At 38.7% G+C, this 11,487-nt stretch overlaps 2 protein-coding genes across 2 annotated transcripts in view; one reads left to right on the top strand and one right to left on the bottom strand.

Annotated features, from left to right (window-relative positions):
• Nucleotides 1-828: 828 nt before the first annotated feature.
• On the bottom strand, nt 829-3,869 carry LOC112681619. Its single transcript, XM_025551868.1, has 2 exons — nt 3,717-3,869; nt 829-1,559 (listed from the first exon to the last, which is right to left on the bottom strand). Exons 1-2 carry the CDS (start codon nt 3,783-3,785, stop codon nt 1,023-1,025), a joined length of 606 nt encoding a protein of 201 aa, XP_025407653.1. The 5' UTR covers nt 3,786-3,869; the 3' UTR covers nt 829-1,022.
• A 2,669-nt stretch (nt 3,870-6,538) lies between these two features.
• The window catches only part of LOC112681514 (putative mediator of RNA polymerase II transcription subunit 26), an 8,052-nt gene continuing 3,103 nt past the window's right edge, over nt 6,539-11,487 (top strand). The window contains exons 1-3 of the mRNA XM_025551765.1: nt 6,539-7,010; nt 7,992-9,105; nt 11,035-11,485. Of these exons, the coding sequence (XP_025407550.1) occupies nt 6,951-7,010; nt 7,992-9,105; nt 11,035-11,485 (1,625 nt within the window). The 5' untranslated portion in view covers nt 6,539-6,950. The remainder of the gene's footprint in view (nt 7,011-7,991; nt 9,106-11,034; nt 11,486-11,487) is intronic.

The raw sequence follows: 11,487 nt of genomic DNA, 5'->3' as shown, positions 1-11,487 counted from the left end.
CATGTACTTGCTGTAAAACAATAATAAAATACTTTCTGCATCGAAAAATGTAGATGAATATTGTGTTATAGTTGTTACGTGCACGTTTTGTATTTTAATTTTATTATCGAAAATATCGGTTAGAGGCCATTATCTCTTGTCCCTATAATGCGATCGTGAATAGTGATTTCCAAAAAAAAACCAACGTAACATACAAAATTGAATATCAAAATATCACGGCAAATTTGTTAGCATTATTGGAAATCGTATTATTTTTTTTTCTTTAGAGTTGCAAAGTTTTTCCTTCGCTATAACTGTACTTGATACGTGTTAACGTGATGCAGTCGAGCACAACAAATCTCAACAATTAACATCGAAACAATAACAAAAACAGTTTTCGATCAAAGTAGTGGTTAATAATAATGAATATATATATATTTTATTTCGTTTTTAATATGACGACAAAACTTTACGTCAAATAATAATAATAATAATAGTTATAATATAGTACATAATTTGGTAAATTTGTCTGGGCACGCCAATACGCGTGTTACTTAACTACAACGTTCGGAAAGGAGACTTGAAGGAAACTTGTACGATATCAGCAAACAACATTCCACTGCTGGACGTAAAGTTAAAAATCAAAACTACCCGATCCGGTAGTGTATCCGCGCGTATTGCGTTTGTCCGTCCAATAAACGAGATGACGAAGAAACCGGTCGCTAGGTCGATTGTACGAAAAACGCAATACCGTATTATAGCGGCACACTGTACCTACAACTTTTAGCAATAATAACAATAATAACAGTACGGGGGTACGGGAGCGGATCAAAGATTGAGTGAAAACGGTTTTTTAAAAAATAAAACGTGTATTTGGCTCGCGCGGAACAGGTATATTTGTATTGGAATGTATCGGGTGTACAAAAAAAAAAAAAAAAAAATAATAATAAAAAACGAAACGGTCATCGGTCGTCGTCGATGGCTATCGTCTCGCCCGTGCGCGCGGTGCGGAAAACGAGCTTGTGCCGACCACCGGTCAGCGGTCAGCGCGTGCTCCTCGCGGAGTTCCGGCGCTGGACGTTCGAGACGCTCCGTTTGCCGCCCATCGGTTTGGCCAGCAGCGCGCCCGCGCCGTACGCGATCTTCTTGTGCACGTCCGTGAACATGGACGCGCGTTGCACCACCGACTCGAACACGTCGTCAAATTTCGGATGGTTGAGCACCACGTCCAGTTTGTCGAAAACCGTGTCCGTCAGCTGGGACAAGTCCGCGTGCCGGTCGAAGCACACGCTCAGGCCGCGCATCGTCTCGTCCCACGCGGCCCGGAAGTACGGGTCCTTGATCAGCTTCCGGGTCCAGAAGAACACGTTGCCCAGCGTTTGCGCCACCGTCTTGTCCGTGGACACGTCAATCAACGCGTCCAGCAGCTTCACCTGCGAGTTGTGCGCCGCCGGGTCCATGCACATGTCGGCCACGTTGCGCGCCACGTCGTTCAGCATTCCCACGCCCACCGGGTTCCTGAGCACCGACGACAAGTTCTCGTGCAACCGGTAGTCCACGTCGCAAGTCCCTTCGTCCGTCTAAAAGTCGGCAAGCACACGTGTGCTCGGTGAGAAAAGAATTAGAAAAAAATAAAAAAAAACAAAGCGACGATGGAAACGGGGGGGGGGGGACCACCGCGGAAATTATTGAAAATAGCCGTTATTATTATTGGGCTTTAGGTTTTGATGATAATTATTTTTAGACCGGTTTTTGAATACACACCAGGAGAATTCGACCTTAACAAGAAACAAGTAATAGCCCGTCCGTATAAGAAACAATTGGTGTGAAATGAACGCAGATAATATTTTCTACGTATAATCAATATATTATTTACTAATCGTCTATAACCGAACACGTTTAAAAGAAAAGAAAATATTTTTCAATACTTCGTTGACATATTTCAAGAATAGAGAAATTTTCAATTTTTAAGTGTTTCAAATTCAGAACCCTACGCACCGTGCTAATTGTATTACCCGATCGATGCGCCCTTGGTCGTGGATTCGGATTGCTAACGCGTTGGGTCATTATTGGATCGTTATCCGAACTCTTCCGGTAGATGAACGAGAGAACGTTTGGGCGCATAGAACGGACGAAAAATAAAACGAGTATAATTCGATTTTGCATTCGTGTGAACGGATCCGGTGAACCACGAACGTTTCACGTCAACAACTCATAGCGACGTATTAATGTATTAGATTATATTTATTTTTTCTACCGCTGTCTTGCGCGGAGTTTATTGTAAAACCATCACCGAGAATAGAGACGTATTGCTAAGTGACGTATGGTTTTAATGAAATTCACGTGTTTTTAAAAATAGTACATTCAAGTCTAATATAGAACTGGCAATACGCACATACCGTAATCGGATAAACATTGCATTTATGTGGCCCTAAAATGTTCTGTTTATTTCTGTAGTGTGTAGTAAAAATATCTCGTTCTACGTATACGTGTGCGTAATCCCATTCTTGTAAGTTAGAGTAATATCAAAAAAAAAAAAAAAAAAAACGAGAAAAAATATCGAAAAATCGTGATTCGCCCATTACACATTTAGGCGATAGTGTAAATACTTATTGTTACCCCTAACACGGAGCAACGATTATAAATTAGATTTTACACGGGTTTCTGCGAATTAATTGTAATGTCGACTTATTTAAAAATGTTATCGAGTGATTTGTCAAGTGATTTGTATTTTTGAAAACAATCCAAATTTCTATTGTATATTTTTTTGTCTTATTCGCTATACATGTTAATACATTTTTTCTTAATGATTTTTTTTAAAGAACAAAAAAATATACGAATTATTTATATAAAAATGGTCAATAATAAGTGTTATTCATAGCTGTATAGATTTTGTGTAACTCATTCACAGTGGCACAAGATGTTTGTCGCCGTTTAATATCATACTTTTTATTTACTAATGAAGTCATGTTTTTAAAAAAAAAAAATAACAACAGAACCACGTTTCTTGATTGGTTTATAGTAGCGACCTAATTGTCAAATATTATTTTTCTTAACAGGAAACGAATTTTAATAATTATTACAAGATTATCATTTCAGTTGCAGTTGAATATCAGATATGTATGTCATTACCAACAAAGAGTTGGAAAAGGACAACAATGGAATGAAATATGTGATTAGAGAATCAATTACGAAAGAATAAGAAAAAAAATTATTATATTAATATTTTAATTATTATTATTATTCGCATATTTATTGTGGAAAGTCGTTAATTGTGTTCGTTATGGTCGTCGGTCGATTAAAAAAAGCGTTCAGAGAAATAATATGTTTGTTTTATTATTAATCGTATAACCGGGTACAAAGCAAAAGTACACGTGGGGCTCGTCTTGGGGCGTTTGTACGAAGGCCAAAATGCTATGACAGTGTCTCCGATTTATTCAACTGTTTATAGGTTAGGCGGTGTAATATAAATATTATTCGGTTCAGCGTAGGAGCGTGTTTTGTAATGTTTTAAAATTAAAAAAACTGTACAATTTGACAAACATGATCGTTCTTGCCTACAACGGTACGAGTTTTACGATTCATCATTTTGTCATTAAGTCACTGTTCAAATCAATGAGACGGACACGTAAACATACCCATAACCATCACGCTACTGTCACCGAAGTGATTACGGAATAGCGCATTGTTAACGTGTAAATAGGTACCTCGTCAAACGTATTACATCACATACTCACCGACACATTGGCCGCGAACAATGCCAAAACAACGGACGTGACAGCAAACGAATAGCCCATCATTTTCATGAAGATTGCTGAAATCAAAATCGTATCTTTAGGTTTCAGGAAAATAAAGTACAACAGTATTACTAAAAAGCGACTAAAATTCTAGGGCGAGTTGGCAATTTATACTCTACGCGTACCACTGGCACGGCATAAATTCTAAAGAATTAATATTTTTAATGATGGGTTATTATTGCGTAGGGAAAAAATAACAGAAAAAAAGCAAATTACCTTTTAAATTTTGAAATGTTAAACATTTTTATTGAAAACAAGAATATAATTATAATAATTATCGGAAAACAGCAAACGCCGTTTTTTTGTGTAACGATGAATAATATGTACGAAAAAAAAAAAAAAAAAACGTTTATTATTATATATGTATGTACTAGTTTATTTATTGAATTTTATTATTTCAGCTATATATTGCACGTACAAATCGCAATTTGTACAAAAACTCGTCAGTACACCACCTGTCAAATTTCGATCATCGTTCGTACGATGATTGACACTACGCCAACCAACATACACACACGTACGCACTTACGTACACGCTTAGCTGTAGCGTAACTCGGAGGGAAAGAGCATTAATATTTTCTAAACCGGAAAATTCAAAAATACTTTCGATGACTTTGTATCTTACGCTGAACAAATAGAGTAGAGCTGCCTGTATCATGTTTATTTTGTGGAACTGAAATCCCAATACGGTTTTATCGGGCTATTATTTTCACAATGTTATCGAGTATCTGTACAAAACTATTTGATTCACCTAGGACCGCCCGAACTACATAATAATTTTTTTACAAAACAAATAAATATAACACGTTTTCATCGTCACTTTTAACTAGAAAAAAACATTCAACGCGAGTACAAATAGTAGCTTCGCCAATTCCAATATTTTTTGGTTGATGTATACTAACCTGCAGACCTCAATACTTATTTACAATACCCGGCCGGTCGGGTAGACAATGGGCGAGCGTACACGTCTGTGTGTTTATCTTTGTGTTGGCGTGGGGCAATAACGCCGGCATTGAACGTGTTTTTTTTTAATAATTACTCAATTAACTTGGAGAATTCAAGTTAAACATAAAACTTTCCCAGTAGTTTACTTAAATGTTAAAAAAAAAAAAACCGTGACTGGATTGGGAATTTCTGAGATTATCTTTGACCAAAAAAATATAATTTGTACGTGTATGGGAGATATATTATAGACTGATGAGTACAACGATTATAATATTGTCACGACCCGTGAAATTATAAACTTTGCGTCACAATACAATATTGAATATTATTGGTATTACCACCGCGTTAAACATTTCAAAATATCACAGAATTGATTTGTTCCTTTAGCGTGAAAACCTCTAACGAAAACTTGTAACAGAGACGAGTACAAGAAAACACTTTTTCCACGTTGCCGAAATATTGGGCCTGAGCAAGCTAGTCGTAAGACGACGCAATGTCTAAAAAAATCGTGTGTTCTACGATTAGAGCTCCGAGTTGTCCAAGAAGTAAGCCGTGCGCTACAAAATTTGTTAGTCTAATTCGTTGGAGTATGAAAAACAACTACGTAAACAAACATCGCGTTGGATGGGTTTATAAAAATTACGTAATTGCTGCACTACACCCATATACATAGATGTTCGAAAGTCCGTACAGGATCGTATTCGATTCACCCCGGGGTGAATAATTTTATCACTCCCAAGTCTTAGATTTAATGGTACGTCCTAAAAAAGTGTACGGGTACACGCCTGAATGATTGTAAGAAAACATAATATATTTTACACATTATGTACAATATTTGATCGTTACCAAATGGTTTAAAAATAGTTTTGTGTACAAACAGTCGCTGTACAAGTCACGATTGAAGATAATACTATTTATAGCCGTGGCAGAGCATATTATAACATAAAAATTACGTCGCACTAGTGTCCCCCCCCCCCCCCCCCAGTGATAATTGAGTGCTATCCAGTGGTGGGTGATCGTTTCACTTACCAACACATTGTCATAACGGCCGTAGTGACAGGAGTTGATTTTCCCTGTATGTTCCTTTGCTGAACAACACTACGTCCACGAACACCTAGTGAAAATTACTTCGGATATGTTCCGAGTCGTGGTGCAAGTGAGCCACGGACTTTTAAGATATTCTCTTAGTCAGTGAAGTAAACAAATTACGGTTATCTTTTTTTACGCGTCGGTTTAATAAATATTACCCAATACAAATATTGTTTACCGGGCAACGTTGATACGTCTTGTTCGCGGTTCAGGTGTACCCGCGAACCACAATTTTTGTTGAGGGTAAATTATATAATTAGGAGGTGGGCACACGCCGTGTACCCCCGTGTACCGTCCACTCCATCGCTGGACACGCGTATGCCGCGATCGTATCGATCGCACGTGTATTGCGAACGATTTGCACGACGTTTTCCACGGGGCGTCATGCGACATTGCCGTCGGGGAGTGCGACAACGTTTTATCGTCCAATCGTCGCTTCGCCGCGTATTTTTAATCGTTGATATTCGAACGATTACGTTTCGGAACAGTTGTTTGTTTGCCCGTATTGTTTTCGGTTATTTTTTTTAAATTTTTTTTAATTTTTTTTTCGTTTCCCTCCTCCCCGTTCCAACCGGTGCGCTAAGGTCACGTAGGCGCGCGATCGCACACACGCATGCACGAAAAGCTCGCGCGCAAGTCTAATCAAATATTGATAGGCCGGATGACGGGCGGGCGGTATCACGCGGGTCCCGACGACGATGACGACGACGACGAGGACGAGGACCAGGACTACGACACGATGACGATGACGATGTCAGGTATATGCGCGTCGCAGCAGCAGTTGGTCGGCAACAAAAATTTAATAACCGCAGCACATCTGTTCCGTTTCTGCGTCCGGACAAAAGATCGCGATCGCGTGACACGTTTTTCGTTTTTTTATTTGTATTGAATTTTATTTATTTTTTTTTTTTTTAATTTTTTATTTTCGCACTTTCAAGTGCCGGCCTTTGAACATAGTTGTTTTTCATTTCAATTATTTCCCCCACCCCCCTCAATCGCCGTGCGTCGTACGCGCATGCACGGACGTAATAAATACGTGCAGACGCTTGGGAACGCGGTCATCACCGTCCGAGCACGCGGTTACCACACTGATCGTTTGCGACCCGAAGAAGACATCCGATCCCGTGCCCAGAGACAAACATGACGACCGCGAGAACTCGGCTAGCCGCGGCGGTCGTCTGGCTGACGCTCGTCCATCAGGTCTGTATGCAGGGCCGTAGCAAGACGGTGGTGGGAGGTTCCTACGCCCGGGGCGCGATTCCTGGGATAGTGCAAAAACGAAAATCTTGCGTTTAATGTTCAAAATCACAACGGTCAATGCCATACATTTTGTTTACAAAATCTTTAACATCCTTATTATTATTATTATTATTATTAAATATACCTGCCTGCTAGTTTCTTTAAGATAGGGCCCAAAAGTATTGTAGGTGCCCCTTGAAATACAGGCTACACGCCTATGATAACATTATGTGAATGATTAACATAACAGCTGCAATTGACCGTCAACTAACTACTATTAGTTTACGCGTGATGAATATGGAAAATGTATAGCTTCTAATATTCTTATCGGATATATAAATACAATGACGATATATGATTAACGATCGTTATCCTAGTAAAAGGAATGTAATAATTGGTTCAGAACAACGTTGAATTGAGTGCCGTAGAAAATTAACGATTTGAGTTTAACACGTTTTGGATTTTGCTCCACACTTACTCGGATTTGAAAATGTCGTTAAATAAGTTTGATCGCATTAATACGCTTTTAGCTAATATTGCGCCTATCCGGTTGTAAATAATTTATCGCGTAACACGCGTCGAACAACTCAAGGGAAAACTGATTTTTTAATTTTTTTTATGGCTCCTTGACGTTTTAAGTTAGGCGCGTACGTTTGTCGCTTGGGATATTTTTGAAAATATTAATTCAACACGCATAAATGTTCAGAGTTTGAAGTATTCCAACGAAAAACTAACAGGGCCGCTGTTACGTTGCATTACGTTTTCAGCTCTGCAACGGATTTTGTGGACTTTTACTATCGTAGGTGTACAAAACGGTTTTTAATGACCGTTTTAAAACGGTGTTTAATGAATTAGTATAATGATTTTGACATGGCGAAATATTTCGAAAATTAAGATACGCGTTAAATACTAAAAATATAATATCATTGTTTCTAATTTTAGATTGAAGCAAATAACCCTCCATTATTTTCACGACCAAGTTTTATGGGCTCTATTTCCGATGAAATCAATATGCCTGACATAAATCGGATACGACCATCCATTAACCAAATATCTAACCCGCTAGAAAGTAACAAAGGTTTCGGATCAGCTCAACCGATTTCAACACCACTATCACAACCACAACAAAATACAACGCCACAAGGCGACAATATTAAATCACCCATTCAGGATAATAATCAAGAACCGACGCAGAAGAATGGTCAACCATCGATGCAAAATATAAGACCTTTACAGGAACCGAATAACGGTCAATCGAAAATACAGAGTATGAGACTACCACAGATGTTGGACAATAATTCACAATTTATTAAAAATACTGATTCACCATTTGTTCAAAATACTGATTCACCATTTGTTCAAAATACTGATTCACCATTTGTTAAAAATAATGATTCACCATTTTTTAAAAATAACGGCTTTCCGCCGAGGGAGGATAATTTTATACCACCTTTAAAAATGAATCAACCGAAGGAACAAGATTTCGGTATGACTGATCAAACGCAAGGATCATCTGGTTTACAGCAAGGGTCGAATCTACCGTCGAACTCGAACCGGCCACAAGAGGTGAACTTTAACAATCAACAATCAAGACCTCCGCAGGAAGATAGTTTTACCGATAATGCTTATTCGACGAATACTCCTCAGGAACAGGTACAACAACAATATCAGAAAAAGTATCCGCAACAAAATCAACAATATCCACCATCATTTCCCCAAAAACTTCCAAATCAAATGTCCGCACAACCAATTGTATCGTATCCGCAGCGACAACCAACCGTCGTAGCGGTTCCGCAGCAACGACCGATGGAGTCGGTTCCACCGCAACAGCAAATCGTGTCGGTTCCGCAGCAGTCGCAGTTTTCGTCCAATTACCCTGACAACCAGATGTATCAACCGATGGACCAACAGAATTTCCGTGGACCGCAACAGCCATATTATCAGATGCCTTATCAGACCCAAATGTCAATGAACTACCCGGACACTGAAAACGATCGGACGCAAACGTACATCAACAGCTATCAAATACAGCCGTCCAATGTTCCTTCCCGTACCGGTACAATAAACCATTTAAATCAATAACTTGGATCCCGGTGGAGTGCGATCAGTTGAGTTGATTTCGTACAGGGTGGAAATCATTTATCTGATGTTTCCCGTAGCGATATCTGCTAAATTGTTATGATTATTACCAGGGTTCGGATATTTATGAAATTGCATTTTTTTTTTCTATTGATCTAATTGAATTCGTATTCTATTGAACCAAATAGCACTACTTTAATTTTGCATATTTTTGTATATTGTATGGTATTATATTTTAAATGCATATTTCAGTACATTTTCAATATTTTTTAAAAATAATTTAAATTAACTGGTAGATAAATAATAAATTAACTAGACCCGTATAATTATGTTTGTCACGAATATTTTTAGATTCAAGTTTGATCAAGTTAAAAATATCATTGTCTCACAGTGTAACGCTCGTTAAAAATTAAGTACATATTTTAGGTTTTTTTTCAGCTAAAATGCGTATTTTATGTTTTCTTGTACATATTTTGAATGCATATTTGCCAATTTTTAAGTGCATAAATTCATAGATATTATACGAGTAGTCATTTTAAACGCATAAACATCCGAACTTAAGTTATTACAATTCACTTTTCAATGACACATATAAGTTATACAAGTTTCTAGGCCGGATTTAAGGTTGTAAAAAATTTGATGGTTGTGTAATATGTTTCGTTACGTTTTCCCCACTCAAAACTCGTAACAAATCAATTTCTATGCTGATCTCACACTACTCAATCGAAACTTAGTTATAAGACTAAATATGTAATGCATGTTTCAGCAGTATGGCTCAACCGGTGAATAGCGTTTCTTACATCACTGTTGATAGAAACTGTTTTAAAAATATTGATTTCTCAAATTTGCGAAAAAAAAATTTACTAATAAATAATAAAATAAATAATAATTAATGCGTTCCATAATAGTAAAAGTATACAGTATATATATAAGTATTCAGTACTGTAAAACGTACACAGTGCATGGATATATTTATAAATACATTAGTAATGGGTCGAGCTGTTTGAATATTGAAAGTGTTTGCTTCGTAATTCGAATTCGGAATGAAAGTAAATCGAACCGAACTGTTTACCATTTAGGTAAGTTCAAAATTTGAACTAGAAAATATTCTTTATCAAACAATATCTAAAATTAGTTTTTCTCTACTCTATAGTATTTAAAATGTAAGTAATGATGTTGATTAATAATTATCATACAATTTTGGGTGTATACATTTTACACAATGAGGGTAAAATGTTCATAACTTCAATAATTTTCTAAAAATAAATAAATTCCGCGTTCGAATTTTCGTTCGATAAAAAATGTTAACAGTTCGGTTCAATTCGGATTCGTTCGAACAATTATAAGTTCGGTTCGGGTTCGCCAATATTTTTATAATGTTCGGTTGGATACCAAAAAAAAAAAAAATTCCAGGTTCGATCCATCACTAACATGTACGAACATCCATCGCGTTACGTCCGTAGTATCACTACTGATTGACGGTCGTAGTTTGGCCAGAAATCGTGGATTACAATTTTCGCGGGAGAATTAAGTGCTGCGTTAACCTATGTAGCCACCCCGGGGCAAATTAAAATACGCCGCACTTAAGAAAATTACAATTCGAAATAGAAAATAATGCATCTAACGGAAATAATATGTAATATAGTTGTACGGTCGTACAAGAAGAATCGTAATTACATATTTGTTATTTCATGTCGAAAATTTTCCGTCACGGGTAAATTGCCCTCCTCCCTAGCCACCCGTTGAACGTGGCTCCGACAACGACACGTACCGCCCGCAACGGTCGGCCCCGTACGCTATTCGTCCGCCCGGTTGAGCCGTACGCGCACGACTTTGTTGTAATTCGAACGTGCTTTAGGGAAGTTTAAATGCCGCATCCATTCAAAGTGTGGACCGAAATTTGCAGGACCGAAGCCACTGTTCCCCATCAACTTCGGGAACATGTTGCCGCTGAATTCGCTGAGAGCGTTCAACCCGTTGCCGTTTGCGCAGCAGTCGATCGGCAAGTTGACCGGTTCGATGAACGGCATGGTGGACAAGGTGCACAGTTACACGTCCGGCGTGGAAGACGGTGTGACCGGCATGGCGCTGGATTTCGGCACCACGCTGGTGGACGGCGGCCAGGCGGCCCTGCACACGATCGCGGACGTGGCGCTGGCTGTGCCGGACGCAATCTTCGACAGCAAGCGGAAAACGTTGAACAGATTGCGGAACTCGCGGCAAGGCAGCCGCCAGCCGGACGCGACGAACAGTCGGCCGCAGGACGGCACGTACTACGCCCAACAGTTGTCGCAGAACGGCCAAGACGACAACGGTTACACGACGGCGGGGCAACAGCAGCCCCAGCAGCCCCAGCAGC

The sequence above is a fragment of the Sipha flava genome, unplaced genomic scaffold (genome assembly GCF_003268045.1).
Source record: "Sipha flava isolate LNK unplaced genomic scaffold, YSA_version1 102_pilon_pilon, whole genome shotgun sequence".
Lineage (NCBI taxonomy): Eukaryota > Metazoa > Arthropoda > Insecta > Hemiptera > Aphididae > Sipha > Sipha flava.
Note: the sequence above shows the minus strand (reverse complement) of the source record. Positions and strands in the feature narration are given on the sequence as shown.